The 21575-nt window shown below is 40.0% G+C and overlaps 1 protein-coding gene across 7 annotated transcripts in view; it reads left to right on the top strand.

The window, feature by feature from the left end:
• Nucleotides 1–21575, top strand: part of F8 (coagulation factor VIII) — a 198989-nt gene that overhangs the window by 174654 nt on the left and 2760 nt on the right. For 6 of the 7 annotated variants that reach the window (XM_050775409.1, XM_050775408.1, XM_050775410.1 and 3 more), the window contains 3 exons: nucleotides 6560–6704; nucleotides 7909–8057; nucleotides 9040–9216. In XM_050775409.1, coding sequence (XP_050631366.1) covers nucleotides 6560–6704; nucleotides 7909–8057; nucleotides 9040–9216 — 471 coding nt within the window. Of the gene's footprint in view, nucleotides 1–6559; nucleotides 6705–7908; nucleotides 8058–9039; nucleotides 9217–21575 lie in introns of those variants that run through there. The other variant, XR_007722453.1, reaches the window with a different exon arrangement.

Raw genomic sequence — 21575 nt, 5'->3', positions numbered from 1 at the left:
AGCATGACATATAATCCTTTGGGTATATCCCCAGTAATGGGATGGCTGGGTCAAATGGTATTTCTAGTTCTAGATCCTTGAGGAATCGCCACACTGTTTTCCACAATGGTTGAACTAGTTTACAGTCCCACCAACAGTGTAAAACTGTTCCTATTTCTCCACATCCTCTCCAGCACCTGTTGTTTCCTGATTTTTTAATGATTGCCATTCTAACTGATGTGAGATGGTATCTCATTGTGGTTTTGATTTGCATTTCTCTGATGGCGAGTGATGATGAGCATTTTTTCATGTGTCTGTTGGCTGTTATGAATGTCTTCTTTTGAGAAGTGTCTGTAGTTTGTTTCTTACTAATGAGTTGTTTGAGTTTCTTACCCATTATCAGATATACAGTTTGCAAATATTTTCATCCATTCCATAGGTTGCCTTTTCACTCTGTTGATTATTTCTTTTGCTGTGTAGAAAGTTTTTAGTTTGATGCAATCCCAGTTGTCTGTTTTTGTTTTTGTTGCCTGTGATTTTGGTGTCATATAAAAAAAGTATTGCCCAAATCAATATCAGGAAGTTTTTTTCCTGTTTTCTTCTAGGAGTTTTATAGTTTCAGGTCTTATATACAAGTGTTTAATCAATTTAGAGTTGAATTTTATGTATAGTTTGAGAAAAGGGCCCAATTTCTTTCTTCTGCATGTGGAAATTCAGTTTTCCCAATATCATTTATTGAAGAGACTCTCTTTTTCCTGTTGTGTGTTCTTGGCACCCTTGTCAAAAATCTGTTGACAGTAAATGTGTGAATTTATTTCTGGGCTTTTCTATTCTGTTCCCTTGGTTGATGTGTCTATTTTTATGCCAGCACCATACTATTTTGATTACTGGAGACTTGTAGTATATTTTGAAATCAGGAAGTATGATTCCTCTAGCTTTGTTCTTCTTAAGATTGCTTTGCCTGGCTGCATGTGGTGGCTCACACCTGTAATCCCAGCACTTTGGGAGGCTGAGATGGGTTGATCACTTGAGGTCAGGAGTTTAAGAGCAGCCTCACTAACATGGTAAAACCCCGTCTCTACTGAAAAAATACAAAAATTAGCCAGGTGTGGTAGCTGAGGCAGGAGAATCACTTGAACCTGGGAGGCAGAGGTTGTGGTGAGCCGAGATTGTACCACTGCACTCCAGCCTGGGTGACAGAGCAATACTCTGTCTCAAAAAAAAAAAAATTGCTTTGCCCTCTTGGGGTCTTTTGTGATTTCATATTAATTTAAATTTTTTTTTTATTTCTGTGAAGAACACCATTGAGATTTTGAGATTTTGATACAGATCACATCAAATCTATAGATTACTTTGGGTATTGTGGACATTTTAACAATACTAATTCTTTCAATCTAGGAATATGGAATATCTTCTATTTATCTGTGTCTTCTTTAATTTCCTTCATAAATGTTTTCTATATTTTCATTGTACAAGTCTTTCATTTCTTTGGTTAAGTCTATTCATAAGTATTTTATTCTTTTGTTGCTATTGTAAATAAGATTATTTTCTAATTTCCTTTGGGATAGTTTATAGTGTATAGAAACACCACTGACTTCTGTATGTTGATTTTGTATCCTGCAACTTTACAGAATTCGTGTATTAGTTCTAATAATTTTTTGTTGAGTCTTTAGAGTTTTCTACATGTACGATCGTGTCATCTGCAAAAAGAGATGATTTTACTATTCTCTCCTATTTGGATGCTTATTTTATTTATTTATTTTTTTAAATTATATTTGAAGTTCTGGGGTACATGTGCAGAACGTGCAGTTTTGTTACATAGGTATACATGTGCCCTGGTGGTTTGGTGCACCCATCAACCCGTCACCTACATCAGGTATTTCTTCTAATGTTATCCCTCTCCTAACCCCCCACCCCCCAACAGGCCCTGGTGTGCGATGTTCCCCTCCCTGCTTCTATATGTTCTTATTGTTCAACTCCCACTTATGAGTGAGAACATGCAGTGTTTGGTTTTCTGATTTTGTGATAGTTTGCTGAGAATGATGGTTTCCAGCTTCATCCATGTCCCTGCAAAGGACATGAACTCATCCTTTTTAATGGCGGTATAGTATTCCATGGTGTATATGTGCTACATTTTCTTAATCCAGTCTATCATTGATGGACATTTGGGTTGGTTCCAAGTCTTCTGCTATTGTGAATAGTGCCACAATAAACATACATGTGCATGTGTCTTTATCGTAGAATGATTTATAATCCTTTGGGCATATGCCCAGTAATGGGATTGCTGGGTCAAATGGTATTTCCAGTTCTAGATCCTTTAGGAATCGCCAAACTGTCTTCCTCAATGGTTGAATTAATTTACACTCCCATCAACAGTGTAAAAGCGTTGCTATTTTTCCACAACCTCTCTAGCATCTGTTGTTTCCTGACTTTTTAATGATCACCATTCTAACTGGCATGAAATGGTATCTCTTTTTTTTTTTTTTTAATGGTACATAAAGCTTTATTGTGGTATAATTTACATATCATAAAATGTGCCCATTGTAACTGTATACATTATTTTTTAGTAAATTTATGGTTTTAGAGCATTTTCATCATCTCAAAAACTTCCCTCAGCCCATATGCAGTAAATTCCCACTACCACCCCTAATTCCAAGCAACTATTGCTTTCATTTCAGTCTTTCTTTTAACATAACTTTTTTTTTAATACTTTAAGTTCTAGGGTACATGTGCATAACGTGCAGGTTTGTTACATATGTATACTTGTGCCATGTTGGCTAATATCCAGAACCTACAAAGAACTCAAACAAATTTACAAGAAAAAAACAAACAACCCCATCAAAAAGTGGGCAAAGGATATGAACAGACATTTCTCAAAAGAAGACATTCATACAGCCAACAGACACATGAAAAAATGCTCATCATCACTGGCCATCAGAGAAATGCAAATCAAAACCACAATGAGATACCATCTCACACCAGTTAGAATGGCAATCATTAAAAAGTCAGGAAACAGCAGGTGCTAGAGAGGATGTGGAGAAATAGGAACACTTTTACACTGTTGGTGGGATTGTAAACTAGTTCAACCATTATGGAAAACAGTGTGGTGATTCCTCAAGGATCTAGAGCTAGAAGTACCATATGACCCAGCCATCCCATTACTGGGTATATACCCAAAGAATTATAAATCATGCTGCTATAAAGACACATGTACACGTATGTTTATTGCGGCACTATTCACAATAGCAAAGACTTGGAATCAACCCAAATATCCATCAGTGACAGACTGGATTAAGAAAATGTGGCACATATACACCATGGAATGCTATGCAGCCAAAAAAAAAGGATGAGTTCGTGTCCTTTGTAGGGACATGGATGCAGCTGGAAACCATCATTCTCAGCAAACTATCGCAAGAACAGAAAACCAAACACCGCATGTTCTCACTCATAGGTGGGAACTGAACAATGAGATCACTTGGACTCAGGAAGGGGAACATCACACACCGGGGCCTATCATGGGGAGGGGGGAGGGGGGAGGGATTGCATTGGGAGTTATACCTGATGTAAATGACGAGTTGATGGGTGCAGCACACCAACATGGCACAAGTATACATATGTAACAAACCTGCACGAAATGGTATCTCATTGTGGTTTTGATTTGCATTTCTCTAATACCCAGTCATGATGAGCATTTTTTCATATGTCTGTTGGCTGCATAAATGTCTTCTTTTGAGAAGTGTCTATTCATATCCTTTGCCCATTTTTGATGGGGTTGTTTTTTTCTTGTAAATTTGTTTTAAGTTCTTTGTAGATTCTGGATATTAGCCCTTTGTCAGATGGATAGATTGCAAAAATTTTCTCCCATTCTGTAGGTTGCCTGTTCACTCTGATGATAGTTTCTTTTGCTGTGCAGAAGCTCCTTAGTTTGATTAGATCCCATTTGTCAATTCTGGCTTTTGTTGTCATTGCTTTTGGTGTTGTAGATATGAAGTCTTTGCCCATGCCTATGTCCTGAATGGTATTACCCAGGTTTCCCTCTAGGATTTTTATGGTCCTAGGTCTTACATTTAAGTCTTTGATCCATCTTGAGTTGATTTTTGTAAAAGGTGTAAGGAAGGGGTCCAGTTTCAGTTTTCTGCATATGGCTAGCCAGTTTTTCCAACACCATTTATTAAATAGGGAATCTTTTCCCCATTGCTTGTTTGTGTCAGGTTTGTCAAAGAAAAGATGGTTGTAGCTGTGTGGTGTTATTTCTGAGGCCTCCGTTCTGTTCCATTGGTCTATATCTCTGTTTTGGTACCAGTACCATGCTGTTTTGGTTACTGTAGTCTTGTACTGTAGTTTGAAGTCAGGTAGCATGATGCCTCCAGCTTTGTCCTTCTTGCCCAGGATTGTCTTGGCTATGTGGGCTCTTTTTTGGTTCCATCTGAAGTTTAAAGTAGTTTTTTCCAATTTTGTGAAGAAAGTCAGTGGTAGCTTGATGGAGATAGCATTGAATCTATAAATTACTTTGGGCAGTATGGCCATTTTCACGATATTGATTCTTCCTATCCATGAGTATGGAATGCTCTTCCATTTGTTTGTGTCCTCTTTTATTTCGTTGAGCAGTGGTGTGTAGTTCTCCTTGAAGAGGTCCTTCACATCCCTTGTAAGTTGTATTCCTAGCTATTTTATTCTCTGTAGCAATTGTGAATGGGAGTTCACTCATGATTTGGCTATCCGTTTGTCTGTTATTGGTGTGTAGGAATGCTTGTGATTTTTGCACATTGACTTTGTATCCTGAGAATTTGCTGAAGTTGCTTATCAGCTTAAGGAGGTTTTTGGCTGAGATGATGGGATTTTCTAAATATACAATCATGTCATCTGCAAAGAGAGACAATTTGACTTTCTTTTTTCCTATTTGAGTACGCTTTATTGCTTTCTCTTGCCTGATTGCCCTGGCCAGAACTTCCAATACTATGTTGAATAGGAGTGGTATGAGAGGGCATCATTGTCTTGTGCCAGTTTTCAAAGGGAATTTTTCCAGTTTTTGCCCATTCCATGTGATATTGGCTGTGGGTTTGTCATAAATAGCTCTTATTATTTTGAGGTATGTTCCATCGATACCTAGTTTATTGAGAGTGTTTAGCATGAAGAGGTATTGAATTTTATCGAAGGCCTTTTCTGCATCTATTGAGATAATCATGTGGTTTTTGTCTTTGGGTCTCTTTATGTGATGGATTATGTTTATTGATTTGCATATGTTGAACCAGCCTTGCATCCCAGGGATGAAGCCAACTTGATTGTGGAGGATAAGCTTTTTGATGTGCTGCTGAATTCAGTTAACCAGTATTTTATTGAGGATTTTCGCACTGATGTTCATCAGGGATATTGGCCTGAAATTTTCTTTTTTTGTTGTGTCTCTGCCAGGTTTTGGTATCAGGATTATGCTGGCCTCATAAAATGAGTTAGGGAGGATTCCCTCTTTTTCTATTGTTTGGAATAGTTTCAGAAGGAATGGTACCACCTCCTCTTTGTACCTCTGGTAGAATTCAGCTGTGAATCTGTCTGGTCCTGGATTTTTTTTTTTTTTGGTTGGTAGGCTATTAATTACTGCCTCAATTTCAGAACTTGTTATAGGTCTATTCAGTGATTTGACTTCTTCCTGGCTAAGACTTGGGAGAGTGTATGTGTCCAGGAATTTATCTATTTCTTCTGGATTTTCTAGTTTATTTTCATAGATGTGTTTATAGTATTCTCTGATGGTAGTTTGTATTTCTGTGGGATCAGTGGTGATATCACCAATATCATTTTTTATTGCATCTACTTGATTCTTTTCTTCTTTATTAGTCTGGCTAGCAGTCTATCTATTTTGTTGAAGAAATTCCCATTTAAAAAAGGTTTTATCTCTGATTAGTGCCACAACATGATGAACTTTGAAAATATGCTAAGTGAAGGCCAGGCGCGGTGGCTCACGCCTGTAATCCCAGCACTTTGGGAGGCCAAGGCAGGCAGATCACGATCCTGGATTCATTGATTTTTTGAAGAGTTTTTCGTGTCTCTATCTCTTTCAGTTCTGCTCTGATCTTAGTTATTTCATGTCTTCTGCTAGCTTTTGAATTTGTTTGCTGTTACTTCTCTAATTCTTTAATTTTGATGTTAGGGTGTCAATTTTCAATATTTCCTGCTTTCTCTTGTGGGCATTTAGTGCTATAAATTTCCCTCTAAACACTGGTTTAAATGTGCCCTAGAGATTCTGGTACGTTGTGTCTTCGTTCTCCTTGGTTTCAAAGAACAGCTTTACATCTGCCTTCATTTCATTATTTACCTGGTAGTCATTCAGGAGCAGGTTGTTCAGTTTGCAGTAGAAAATGACTTCACTTGCCCCAGACCTAATAATTTCCCTTGTTCCCACTTCTTCTTGGTGCTTTCCTCCTTTGTGTCTACCATCGTAACACTCATCTAACCATAGTTGTCTTACGTAGATGTTGGTTGCTGTTGAGAAATGCACAAAGCAAATTAGAAGGAAGATGTGATTGACAGAAATTGTTTTTTACTGTGTATTCACTTTCCATGTATTTGTGCTAATCTCTCCATACAGGTCTTCTTTGGCAATGTGGATTCATCTGGGATAAAACACAATATTTTTAACCCTCCAATTATTGCTCGATACATCCGTTTGCACCCAACTCATTATAGCATTCGCAGCACTCTTCGCATGGAGTTGATGGGCTGTGATTTAAATAGTAAGTGCCAAGTCATCCTATATCCTTCTTCCCTCAACTGTGGGTAGGGCGACTAACTGTTCTAGTTATCCTGAGACTGGGGGAGGGTTCCCAGTATCAGGACACAAAATTGTCAGTGCTAAAACCAGCGCAGTCCTGGGCAAACCCAGAAATACCATTCAACCCAGCAACGCCATAACTGGGTGTATACTCAAAGGAATATAAATCATTCTGTCATAAAGACACATGTATACATATATTCATTTCCGCACGATTCACAATAGCAAAGGCATGGAATCAACCTAAATGCCCATCAACAACAGACTGGATAAAGAAAATGTGGTACATACATACCATGGAATACTATGCAGCCATAAAAAAGAATGAGTTCATGTCCTTTTCAGCAACATAGATGCAGCTAGAGGCCATTATCATAAATGAACTAATGCAAGAACAGAAAACCAAATATCACCTGTTCTCATAAATGGGAGCTAAACATTAAATGCACATGGACACAATAATGGAAACTCAGGCAGGGAGAGGTTGGGAGGGGGGTGTGGGTTCGAAGGTTACGTATTGGGTACTACACTCACTACCTGGGTGAGGGGATCATTCATACACCAAGCCTCAGTGACATGCAATTTACCCATGCAACAAACCTACCCATATACCCCCTAGAACCTAAAATAAAAGTAGAAGAAGAAAAGAAACAAGGAAAATTAAAGAGTCACACAAAGTGGGAAGAGCTGGCCAGAAAACAGATAACAATAACAGAATTGGCTGGGCGTGGTGGCTCGCACCTGTAATCCCAGCACTTTGGGAGGCCAAGGTGGGCAGATCACGAGGTCAGGAGATCAAGACCATCCTGGCTAACACGGTGAAACCCCATCTGTACTAAAAATACAAAAAATTAGCTGGTCATGGTGGCGTGCGCCTGTAGTCCCAGCTACTCTGGAGGCTGAGGCAAGAGAATCACTTGAACCCGGGAGGTGGAGGTTGCAGTGAGCCGAGATCACGCCACTGCACTCCAGCCTGGGTAACAAAGCGAGACTCCATCTCAAAAAACAAAACAAAACAAAAAACCAATAACAGAATCTATGCAAAAGTTAACACCTGAGAAATGATATTATGATGACAGTAGCCCTAGAATATCAGTGGAGGCTGCTCAGTATAACTGATGCTGAAGCATGTCCTTGTGATAACCTTCTTTTTTCTTTTCTTTGAGGTTGCAGCATGCCGTTGGGAATGGAGAGTAAAGCAATATCAGATGCACAGATTACTGCTTCATCCTACTTCACCAATATGTTTGCCACCTGGTCTCCTTCAAAAGCTCGACTTAACCTCCAAGGAAGGAGTAATGCCTGGAGACCTCAGGTAAGAGGCAACAGATTTACTCTGTAACTGACTCAAAGCAGTGGTTGGGGAAAAAATGGGGGAAGCCCTTGACTGTTTCTTCCGAGGTATTTCTGTCAACTGTTAGTCCTAAAAAGAGTGTCAAGGAAGTTTGATTATGGGCTAATATCTGTCAAAGAATTGTAGAAGCTAAAGTCCATTTTACATATAAATATCAACAATTAGCTTTCTTTCCAGGTTTCTCATTACATCAATGGAAAGTAAACATTTACTGTGCATCTTAGTATCCCCAGGATGCGTCTAGGGATACAAAGGTGAATTGTGAAAAATTTTGGCCCTGAAGTTGCTTAGAGTTGAATAAGAGAGACTGATTAGCCAATAGAAAGTAGAGGCCTGGCAGCGCGGTGGCTCATGCCTGTAATCCCAGCACTTTGGGAGGCTGAGGCGGGCTGATCACAAGGTCAGGAGTTCGAGACCAGTCTTTTGCTGAGGCAGGATAATCACATGAACCTGGGAGGCGGACGTTGCAGTGAGCTGAGATCACGCTATTGTACTCTGGCCCAGGCGACCGTGCCTGACTCCGTCTCAAAAAAAAAGAAAGAAAGAAAGAGTGAGGCTGGGCACAGTGGCTCACTCCTGTAATCCTAGCACTTTGGGAGGCCTAGGTGGCAGATCACCTGAAGTCAGGAGTTCAAGACCAGCCTGGCCAACCTGGTGAAACCTCATCTCTACTAAAAATAGAAAATTATCCGGGCATGGTGGTGGGTACCTGTAACCACAGGTACTCGGGAGGCTGAGGCAGGAGAATCGCTTGAACTTGGGAGGCAGAGGTTCAGTGAGCTGAGATCGTGCCATTGCACTCCCGCCCGGGTGACAAAGCGAGACTCCATCTCCAAAAAAGAAAGTAGAGTGAGAAATGCTGTGGTATGGTTAAGAGGGATTTGGGAATTTCTGGGAGTAAATGGTTACCAAGAGGCTACTAATCCAACTCTATTGCCCTCAGGTGAATAATCCAAAAGAGTGGCTGCAAGTGGACTTCCAGAAGACAATGAAAGTCACAGGAATAACTACTCAGGGAGTAAAATCTCTACTTACCAGCATGTATGTGAAGGAGTTCCTCATCTCCAGCAGTCAAGATGGCCATCACTGGACTCTCTTCTTTCAGAATGGCAAAGTAAAGGTATGCTGGTCTCCTTGGAAAGAAAGGAAAAAAAAAAAACCACCTCTCCTAGAGCTTAGCATAACATAACAAGGTTGATATATGACCAAACTTTCAGGGCAACATTTATTAAGTACCTAAGGTAGCAAGACATTGTAAAAGGCATTCTGAGAGAACACGGTGACTTTAAGAAAAAGGTAAAGTACTGAGAAAAGGGCAGAGTAGATCCAAGAGTTGATTCTCCTCATCAGCACCTTGATTCCCAAGCCTTTTTGACCTTTAACTTTAGTGGTCCAGGAAGTCTTCATTCTTAATCTGGGTTTACTGGATAATTCAACAAATTGTGCTGATGAAAAGACATGACATAAACTCTTATCATCCCATGAGTAATGGGGGAAGGAATAGTTCCTCTCTTTGGTATTTTCTATATTCTTTGTTCACTAAGAGTTAACCATGATGTGGTCCTTACCAATCTCTCTAATATCGTCTCTTGCCACTTGGCTCTTTAAGCTCCATCCATACTAAGAAGTTCGGCCGGGCGCGGTGGCTCAGGCCTGTAATCCCAGCACTTTGGGAGGCCGAGACGGGCGGATCACGAGGTCAGGAGATCGAGACCATCCTGGCTAACGTGGTGAAACCCCGTCTCTACTAAAAAATACAAAAAATGAGCCGGGCGAGGTGGCGGCGCCTGTAGTCCCAGCTACTCGGGAGGCTGAGGCAGGAGAATGGCGGGAACCCGGGGGGCGGAGCTTACAGTGAGCTGAGATCCGGCCACTGCACTCCAGCCTGGGCGACAGAGCGAGACTCTGTCTCAAAAAAAAAAAGAAAAAAAGAAATTCTCAGGTCACTAAACACAGCACATTGTATCTCATATCAGGCTTTTAAATAGATACTATTTCTTCTACCTGGAACATTTTTCTAGCTGCGCACTACTGCCACTTTCACCTGACTCATTCTTTAAGTCTCAGATAAACATCATGTTCAAGAAGAATTCCCTTATCCATCAAGGCTGGATTAAAGACTTCACCAAACTGGCAGTTTGGTGAACTAAAGTCTAGACATTGGACATTCTAGAAGAAATTCCCATTTAAAAAAGGTTATATCTCTGATTAGTGCCACAACATGACGAACTTTGAAAATATGCTAAGCGAAGGCCGGGCGCGGTGGCTCATGCCTGTAATCCCAGCACTTTGGGAAGCCGAGGAGGGTGGATCACGAGGTCAGGAGATCGAGACCATCCTGGCTAACACAGTACAACCCTGTCTCTTCTAAAAATACAAAAAATTAGCCGGGCGTGGTGGCGGGCGCCTGTAGTCCCAGGTACTCAGGAGGCTGAGGCAGGAGAATGGCGTGAACCCGGGAGGCGGAGCTTGCAGTGAGCTGAGATTGCGCCACTGCACTCCAACCTGGGCCACAGAGTGAAACTCAGTCTAAAAAAAAAAGAAGACAATATGCTAAGTGAATAGGCCAGACATAAAAGGATATAGATATTGTATGATTCTACTTATATGAGTGTGTTAGTCAGGGATATCCAAAGAAACAGAACCAATAGGAGATTCTGTCTGTCTGTCTGCCTTCTCTCTCTGGATGAGCTAAACTCTTTCAGTTCAAGACTGAAAGCAGGAAAAAGCAGATGTTCCAGTCCAAAGGCAGTCAGGCAGCAAAAATACTTTCTTACTTGGGGAAGACTCAGCCTTTTTGTTCTATTCAGGCCTTCAACTAATTGGATGATGCCTGTCCACATTAGGGAGGGCAATCTGCTTTACTCAGTCTACTGACTTCAGTGTTAATCTAATTCAAAAACACCCTCGGAGAAATACTCAGAATAATGTTTGAGTAAATATCTGGGCACCTTATAACCAAGTAAAGTAGATACATAAAAATAACCATCACAAGTCCACCCCTTGTCAATGTAGCACCCACCATACACATCTCCTTTATCTCTAAATAGAGACAGAAATGAGGTCCTAATTCCACCTAACATGATATGACAAAACTTGACTGGTATTGATAACTACCTTCTTCTACTACCCATTCTGTGTTGACTTTGCCTTCAGCAAGCATCTCAGCTGATTGTGGTTCTTTACCTGATGGGGTGACCCGAACCTTTATTCCTGAAGAGCGTGGGCCATTAGTAGTCCTGCATGGATTGGGTTGCTGTAGTTTCCCATTGACCAGAATCATAGGGTGTGGTAATAGTAAGAGATACTCTAAGGGATCTATTATATTCTAGACACACTCTTCCATACCTCCATTGTGAAGTAGTAGTCCAGTTTCCTTCCAGGAAGGACAAAACGCTGCCCCTTCCATGATTAACATATTCTAGTGTAATCAGCCTGCTGCCAGATAGCTGGCTGATCATCCTGGGAAATACTGCCATACTGGGGACTCTGTGTTTGTCTCTACTGCTATCAGATTGGGCCCTTAGCAGTGGCCATAGACAGGTCAGCCTTGTTGAATAGAAGTCCATGTTGCTGAGCCCACGCATAACCTCTATCCCTGCCACCATGGCTACTTTGTTCATGAGCCCATCAGGCAGTGACATAGGTGGCTGAGTAAAGAGGATGACTGGTATCCACAGAACAGGTCATCATATCTACTTTTTTTTTTTTTTTTTTTTTTTTTGAGATGGAGTCTTGCTCTGTCACCCAGGCTGGAGTGCAATGGCACGATCTCGGCTCACTGCAACCTCTGCCTCCCGGGTTCAAGCATTTCTCATGCCTCAGCCTCCCAAGTAGCTGGGACTACAGGTGCACATCACCACACCTGGCTAATTTTTGTATTTTTAGTAGAGACAGAGTTTCACCATGTTGGCCAGGCTGGTCTTGAACTCCTGACCTCAGGTGATCTTCCTGCCTTTGCTTCCTAAAGTGCTGGGATTACAGGTGTGAGCCATTGCACCCGGCTCATCATATTTACTTGATTACTGAAATCTTTATCTGCTGAGGTCACCCTTTGTTGAGCACTCACATGGGACATAAATATCTTCACATCCTTCGCCCATTCAGAGAGATCTGTCTGCATACCTCTTCCCCAAATTTCTTTGTCACCTGTTTTCTAATCATGTTCCTTCCAAGTCCATATCTGGACAAAGCACTGACTACAGCCCATAATTTGACATGTAATTGCACACCTGGCCATTTCTTCTTCTAAGCAAAGTCCACAACCAGGTACACTGCCTAAAATTCTGCCCACTGTCCTTCATGGATATCTCAGATACAGACTGTCCACTTTTGTGTAGTACCTGCATATCATGCAAAACCATTGGTAAACCAGGTCCAAGACTCCTCTTCCTCTGTAAACTGATCATAGGGAACTCCCAATGAGGCCATAAGTGCAGGCTGGGAGAGAGAAGGCAGGGTAGCAGAAACAGGCACCATGGACATTTGGGCTACTTCTTAATGTAATTTACATGTGCCTTCAGGACCTGCTCAGACCTAACCATGTATATACCACTTCCATTTGATGATGGAGTGCCATTATTCATACCGAACTTTATGGCTTGGTAGATCAGATAACACCTAGTTCATGATGGGCAGTTCAGGTCACATGGCAACTTGGTGGTCTGTGGCTAAGCATTCAGTATCTACTAAGGCCCAGTTGTAGGCCAAGAGCTACTCACAAAAGGAGAATAGCTATTCACAGAGGATTACAGGAGGATTTCTCACTATAATAGCCCCTGCTCCATAAGTCAGGGAACCAATGTGAAGATCCTGCTAGCTGCTCAATGTATCTGTTCCAATTACGCGTTCCAGGACTGGGGAAATAACCACAAGATAGGCTCACAGATCCTCTGCATCCACTTTGAGATGGACTTGAGCTAAAATTCCATTGATCATTTGACCCTCCATAAGCCCATACTCTTGACTGGTGGACCACAGTGACATTTTGGGTCTCCAGAAATTAGTGCCAGTTCAGAGCCATTGTCCAGTAGTCCCTAAAAGGTCTGATTAAGTATTTTTCTTCAATGCACAGTTATTCTGATAGAAAGGCCATATGTCCCTTTGGGGAAGGCTGAGAGAAAGTAACAGTATTCTTGGCAGTGTACCAGAGTCCTTCCTCAAGGAGACTGAGCCTCCCCTTCATTCAAGTAGTGCTGGATCTGTAAACTTGCTCAAGTCTGGGAATTGATTGAGAGGCCGTAACTCTGTTTTTATTATTCAAGTTAGACTTTTGTTCACTTGACCTAGAACTTTTCCGCTTATACAGATCAAGTATTTGGTAGGCATTCTATCTATATCTCATCTAGGAACACTATAATCTACTAGCCAACACCATAGTCATACTATTCTAATTGCTGCTTTGACTCTGCTATCCCTTATGGTAACCACACTTACCTTGCCTTTGGCAGTTGAGTGCTGCCCCTTTTCCCCTGTCACCCCAGGATCCAATTATTCCCATCGTATTTAGGTTTTCTAATTCAGTGAATGCAAGTCCTGCTGTAAGGTGTCACCTACAGAGAAGAGTGATCACAGAGCCCTTCGAGGATGCTGAGGTTCCTCTGACAAATTTATTTCTCAAAGTAATGGTGAGATCTGTGTCTTCTGAACTCTCCCAGTGTTGGTGAGTAGGTCTTAAATGACAAATTAACTCAAGCATTTCAATCTCCTTTCTTCTACGTTAAACCAGGGCAAGTTTGAAATTTCTAGTTTGCTCACTGTGGGCCATCTTTTGGTCTGTGTTTCAGTCAACCAATTAAACCGTTAGAGGCCTTCCTAATTCCCTGAGATGCAACATTAAATCCAGAATGTCTGCTTAGTGGGCCCATGTCAATAAATTTGGCCTAATCCAACTTTATGTGCCTTCCACTATTATCTCACATCCTTAGTACCCATTCCTATACATATCCTCTGGATTCCTGTTTGTGTAAATTAGAAAACTCAAGTCATTCTTTTGGAGTGTAGTGCATCTTGTCATGGGTCACCTTCATACCTCACCTCGCCTGCTGGGACTTGAGTGTAGTTAGAGATCTAATAACAAAGAGGGGTGGTAGGGTGGGTCCTGAAGGCAATCAGCATTATCTTGCATGGCAGTTGCCTCAGGGGAGGCCATTACAGTTTCCGCAGGCAGTGCAGGGTTAATCCACTTAGACTGGAGTGGAGACACTGCCACCACAGGGATGGAGAGACAACTTTCACTGGCAAAGAAGACTCATCAATATTTAGGAGCTCAATGTCCCCAGCTTAATCAGGGTCTTCCACACATACCTAATCCAACTTATAGTGCCCCATTCTTTCCCAATCAATGCCCTTGCTTTAACAGTAGAAACCCTGCAAAGCTGGAAGTTTGACTTGCTTTGTAATTCAGTTAGTCACGGGATGAGATTTGGCATTTGATTTTCAGCAATCTCAGCTCTGTGGCTACAGTAGATAAGGGTCTCCTTCAGGGCATACATAGAATCTGTCAGGTCATTTATGCAGCTCTTGAGCTGGGAATTCAAATTTCTGAGCTCCTCCTTTTCTTTCATCACTTTTTCCAGCAACATTAGCAGCAACCGACTAATCTCATCATTTCATTAGTTTGACAAATATGTTCATAAATGTCAATATACATAGTCACCAAGACCCTTGCTTCTTATAAGTAGTTATTAGGAGTATCCAATGGAGATATTTTGCATATACATATATTTTGAGATGGAGTCTCACTCTGTCGCCCAGGCCAGAGTGCAGTGGCGTGATCTCAGCTCACTACAACCTCCATCTACCAGGTTCAAGGGATTCTCATGCCTCAGCCTCCCGAGTAGCTGGGATTACAGGCACCTGCCTAATTTTTGTGTTTTTAGTAGAGACAGGGTTTTGTCATGTTGGCCAGGCTGCTCTCGAACTCCTGACCTCAGGTGATCCATCCGCCTCGGCCTCCCAAAGTGCTGGGATTACAGGCGTGAGCCACTGCGCCCAGCCTGGCCTGCATATTTCTATTACCAGATCATGCCGTGGACAATTTTTACTACTGAAAATAGTCAGTAGTGTCTTTAATTTCATCAGATTACAGAACCAATTCCAGAAATCCAATAACAAATGTATAAAATTTATCCTTGAAGTTCTGTTCCTTTAGAATCACTCTTGGTGTGAAAATCTATATTAGTCATGGTTCCCAAAGAAACAGAACCAAGAGGAGACACACGCGCGCACGCGCGCGCGCACACACACACACACTTATAAGGAATTAGCTCATGTGATTATGGAGTCTGACAAGTCTCAAGATCTGCAGGATGAGTTGGCAACCTAGAGACCCCTGAGAGCTGATTTGTAGTTCCAGTTCAAAGATCAGCAGGCTGCAGACCTAGAAAGAGTTAAAATGTTTTAGTTTGAGGCCAAAGGCAGAAAAAAAACAAAACCGAAGTCCCAGTTTAAAGGTAGTCAAATAGAAGGAACTGTCTCTTACTAAGAGGACAGTCAGCCTTTTTGTTATATTTAGCCCTTCAACTGATTGGATAAGTTCCACCTACACTGGGGAGGACAATCTGCTTTACTTAGTCTATCAACTCAAATGTTAATCTCACCACAAAACACTCTCACAGACACACATAAAATAAAGTTTAATCAAATATATGGGCACCCCATGACCCAGTCAAGTTGACACATAAAATTAACCACCATAATGAGGTATCTAGAGTAGGCAAATTCATAAAGACAGAAAGTAGAAAAGAGGTTACCAGGGGCTTGGAATGGGGAGGAAATGGAGAGTTATTTTTAATGAGTACAGAGTTTCTGTTTGGGGTGATGAAAAAGTTCTGGAAATGGATAGTGGTAATGGGTGCACAATATTGTGAATATACTTAATACCACTAAATTGTACACTTAAAATGATTAAAATGGTAAATTTTATGTATATTGTACAACAACAAAAAAGGCTATATCACTGACAATACATTGTTGTATTTGGCAAAGAAAGGGGAATCTCCAGCCCCCTCATCAAAAAAAACCCCACAAACTTCCATTTTAAAATAATGAGCTGAAATCATAGCAGAGAGAGGTGAATAATGAGCAAATATAAAAAGGAAGACCTGAAACTCTAAACAGCTCCTCATTACCCGCTCCCCTCCAGGCCCTGGTAACCACATTCTACTTTTTGTTTCTATGAATTTGACTACTTTAGATACCAAATATAATAAATTTCTATATATCTATATATTTTTAACTCCATAATATATATATTTTTTTATATATATTATATATAATATATATTTTATATATTCAAGTAACAAACTTTTATATTGTTTAAAAGGTAAATGTTTGTTTAGATTTACACACATAGTAACCTCTTTTTTGTCTTTATTATTGTGTTTCAACCTCTGGTTGACAGAGTGAGACTCCATTTCTAAAAAATAAAAATAAAATTGTATCCTATTTAAAAAAAAAAAAAAAGCAAAAGCAAATCGTGTGCATTTTATAAAAGGCATATCTAAAACATTAGATACAGAAAAGTTGCAAGACAAAGATAGGAAAAGAAGTTATGCAAATATCTAAAAGATATCGATTGCAGCTCTATTGATAGCAGAAAAATAGACTTTAAAGCAAGAAAGTATTACTAGAGATTAAGAATGTGATTTCATGGCCAGATGTGGTGGCTCACGCCTGTAATCCCAGCACTTTGGGAGCCCAACGCGGGCAGATCACGAGGTCAGGAGATCAAGACCATCCTGGCTAACAAGGTGAAACCCCATCTGTACTAAAAAAAAAAAATACAAAAAATTAGCCGGGCATGGTGGCGGGTGCCTGTAGTCCCAGCTACTCAGGAGGCTGAGGCAAGAGAATGGCATGAACCCAGGAGGTGGAGCTTGCAGTGAGCAGAGATGACGCCACTACACTCCAGCCTGGGCGACAGAGTGAGACTCCGTCTCAAAAAAAAAAAAAAAAAAGAAAAGTGATTTCATAATAATCAAAGGTCTCTGAGAAAATAAAATTTGAATTTATATTATGTAATTACATAGCTTCAAAATATTTAAAGCAGAAACTGATAGAAAAAGGAAAATGGACAAATTCACAATTTAGAGTGCTAGATTTTAACACATTTCTCATCAAGTGATGGAACAATGTATAGAAATAGAACAGTTAACAATTCACAAGTTTGATCTTATAGACATATTTAGAAAATAGCACCTTGAAATTGCAGAATTACACATTCTTTGGAAGTACACAAAGGAAACATGTTAAAATTTTCCATTTTAAGCTACAAATAAAGTAGTCTCAAATTTCAGATAATATAAAACATGTTTTCTGGTCACAATACAATTAAAGTAGATATAAGTAAGAAAGAGATAACTATAAAATCTTCCTATGTTAGAAATCAAGAAATATACTTTTAAACCCATATGTCAAAGAAGAAATCATAAATTAGAAAATATTTTAAACTGAATGATAACAAGGCATGACATATTAAAATGTGGGAATCAGCTAAAGCAATACTTAGAAGGAAATGTATAGCCTTAAAAACATATATTAGAAAAGAAGAAAGCCTGAAAATTCATGAGCTAAGGTATGTCTCAAGAAGCTAGGGGAACAGCAAAATAAACCAAAAGGAAGTAGAAGCAAGGAAATAATAAAGATATGAAGTAAATGAAGTAAAAAAGAAACATACAATAGAGAGAATAAACAAAACCAAAAGTTGGTTCCTTGAAATTGACAAACTTCTGGCAAGAGCAATCAAGATGAAAAGAAGGCACAAATGATATCAGAAACTTTAAAAAATTGGACATCAATAAAGATCCCACAAAAATTTCTGCCAATATAAAAAATGAGAATACTTATTAATCTTTTAACAGTAAGTTTGGAAAATTAGGTAAAATGGATTAATCCCTGGTAAATACAACAAGAATGAATAAAAACCTTGAAACTCCTAAAACCTTTGAGAAACTGAATTTGTATTCAAAAATCTTCCCGCAAAAAAAAAATCCAGATCCAGATGGCTACACTAACTACATTCTACCAGTTTTTCAAGGGAGAAATAATATTAACCTTACAAAACTTCTTCCAGAAAATGGAAAAAGATGGTATGTTATTCAATTCTCTTATAATAATAGCATAACATTGACAACCAAACCCAACATGAACAGTATTAGAAAGGAAGATAATAGGCCCATTTTATTCATAAATATAAATCCCAAACAAAATGTTAGCAATATGGATCCAAATTGGATTTATGTTAGGAATGTAAGGTTGGCTTATACATTAGAAAACTGATATAATTTATCACAGTGATAGACTGAAGGATTATACATATTGGATATCCTAAACAGTGCAATAAGATGAGAAAAAGAAGGAAAATATGTAAGGATTTAATATGATCAAAGGGGAAAACTCATTGTATATGGAAGATATGATGGCATAGATAGAAAATCCAAAGGAATTTATATATAAATTATTAGAATTTAAAAAATTTTTCAAGCTTGCTGAAAACAAAATAAATACCAAAATTAATTGTATTTCTGTATACCAGAAACAGTTGGGAAAATAGTTTTAAATAGCATTTTAAAATTCCAAGCACGAGTCACACATTCCTGTCAGATAATGGCAGCTGCCTAAATCTCTCCACACAGTCTTCAAAAACCATACATACACATACACACACACAATTTTAAATTATGACTAAAACCACCCATAACCCATCTACAGAATAACCAGAAGATAAAAAGTACTGAAAGTTTATATTTACAAGTAGAAAATAAATCTACAAATCTAGACAACCTTGCTCCAGAGAGAAACCCTGTCTCAAAAAAAAAAAAAAAAAAAAAAAAGGAAGAAAGAAGAAAGCAAATGTTGGAACTTAACTGTCCTATAAAAACAAAAGTGAATCACGAAATCACAAGACCCACAGACCTCTTTGGTCCCATCTGTTAAATAAATTGCACTTCCATTTATCAACAGTAGAGCGTACTCCTGGCTCAGAAACCTAGTAAGGCACCCAGCCCTCATGTCTGCCTACATAAATCACCTCTTTTGCTGAAACAAGAAAATGTAAGGAATTTCTAAATGAATAGAAAATAGCACATGAGGCAGATGGTATTAATGTTCTTGAGTTTTTATTCCCTCTTTCCTTGAAAACCTCATCAACTTTAGGCATGGCCATGTGACTCATTTTGATCAATAGAATGTGATTGGACATGACATATACCACTTCCAAACAGAAGCTTTAAATGTGATTTTGTGTTTGACACTCTTGTGCCACTGCTCCAGGCTCCAGACTTTGAGCCTCTAGAATGATGAGTGAATAAATTTATTTTGTTTTAAAGGCACCAAGTGTGTAGTGAATTTGTTACAGTAGCCCTAGAAATCTAATACTAGCAAAAACAATATTAGAGTTGAATTAGAAGTGTCAGTGAGAACTTAGGAATTAAAAAAGCATATTCTTAGCACTGTTCACTGAAGAAATCTAGAAGTAATTACACTGCAGTAATAACAAGCCCATCGCATGCCCAAATCTTGGTCTCTAACTGCCATTTTCCATTCAAAAGAATCTGAGCTCCCTAGAGAAATGACTTTTTCAAGGCTGGATCAAGGAAACTGCCAGGTGATCTTAGATGATCTTGGTGATCTTGATGTGCCAGAAGATAAATGGGATCATGGGAAAAGAACACAGCAACTGGCCCGAAGGGCTTCCTGTTGGCTAGATTTGAGACAATTTGAGCATCAAAAGGAATAATGAGGGTAATGGATCATAATCGGAAAATCAGTTTGCAACCATCAATATACTATTGAATACTTGTAAAGAACTTTAAGGGTTGCTAATACCATTGGATAAAAGCTTGTTGTGAAACAGAATATTTGCATGATCACAAAGTCTCACTCCACAAATTGTTAGGAAAAGTCAGGAGATTGAGACCATCCTGGCTAACACAGTGAAACCCCGTCTCTACTAAAAATACAAAAAAAAAAAAAAATTAGCAGGGCCTGGTGGGGGGCACCTGTAGTCCCAGCTACTCGGGAAGCTGAGGCAGGAGAATGGTGTGAACCCGGGGGGGCGGAGCTCGCAGTGAGCTGAGATTGTGCCACTGCACTCCAGCCTGGGCGACACAGCGAGACTCCATCTCAAAAAAAGAAAAAAAAATTGAGGCAGAATTTCGCTATGTTGCCTGGGCTTGTCTCAAACTACTGGGCTCAAGCAATCCTCCTGCCTCAGCCTCCTGAGTAGCTGAGACTATAGGGGCATGCCACTATGCCTAGTTTAAGAGGTAGTATTTAAACTGAGACCCGAAGGGTAAAAAAACATGGATAAAAGAAGAAACAGAAGGGGTAAGAGCCTTCCAAGCAGAGGGAATCACATATACAAAGGCTCTCATGTTAAATAAAACAAGAGTTGACATTGTTGAGAAACTAAAAGATTAGTTTATCTGCGATGCAGTAGAATAGGAGGAATGCAGTGGGAGAATAGATCAGAGACTTGGGCTGGGGCTATATTAGGCAGAGCTTGGAGACCAGAATAAGGGGGCCAAGGTGGGAACAAACCAATTAAATTGGCATTTCTCCCCGGGGGGTGGGGGGCAGGGAGCTAGCCCATGCATCATTTTTTAAAAGCTCCAAAGGCGATTCCAATAAGCAGCCAGGGTTGGGAACCTAGGGGGGACATGTAGCTAGATTAATGAAGATGGCCCAAACTTCTTTTGTTCTGATACCTAAACTCTCTGTAGGAACACAGTGCTACTTTACAGTGCATTCGCCAGGAAAAGTCTCTTCCCATTTGGAATCTGAAGTTAAACCGACACCACACTTGAAGATGCCAGGATTGTTAGAGGAAAATGTCACCCAATAGTCCCAGGAAGCAGGAGCCCTTTTGTTGCTATTTAACCACTTCTTTCCGGTATGGCGGCAAGTTGCCTCCTTACACACAAACTGCCTCAGGAGATCCTAAGGATATCATGGTGTCTGTCCTTGCAAGAGCATGCACTATGGTAGGACATTACCTTCATTCTGTTCCTTTTTCTCCAAGACTCTTGCGTATTCTCACCATTTGGCTGGACTTTCTTCTGTAGGTTTACCTCAGAATCCACACAAAACCCACAGGGTTTTAGAGTTGCCTTGAATTACACACTTGAACATTCAGATCTTCATTTTCCCAAACATCCACCCAGTTATAGGTGGCCTTTGCTCCAAAGTCCTGGAGTAGCAAGATGCCTTGAGTCTTAGACTGTCTTCCCACTTCTTTCTCTCTGTATCCCCTCCTGCCAAGGTTGCCCAGCCACATTAAATTGCATGCCTTGCTGTGTTGCATTCGTTATCATTCTAAAGTTGTCACCAACATGTGGGAAACCAGTTTATCTAACTAGTAATGATAGCTACCATTTTCTGAGCTCTTACTGTATACTCTTCTTGCCACAGCAAATGCATTGACAAGGGAGTCTGCTGGCCAAAGCCTGACTCTCATCTCCAGATGATCCAACACAG

This window comes from Macaca thibetana, chromosome X (genome assembly GCF_024542745.1).
Source record: "Macaca thibetana thibetana isolate TM-01 chromosome X, ASM2454274v1, whole genome shotgun sequence".
Classification (NCBI taxonomy): domain Eukaryota; kingdom Metazoa; phylum Chordata; class Mammalia; order Primates; family Cercopithecidae; genus Macaca; species Macaca thibetana.
The sequence above is the reverse complement of the archived record's forward strand: the minus strand, read 5'-3'. Positions and strand labels throughout refer to the sequence as shown.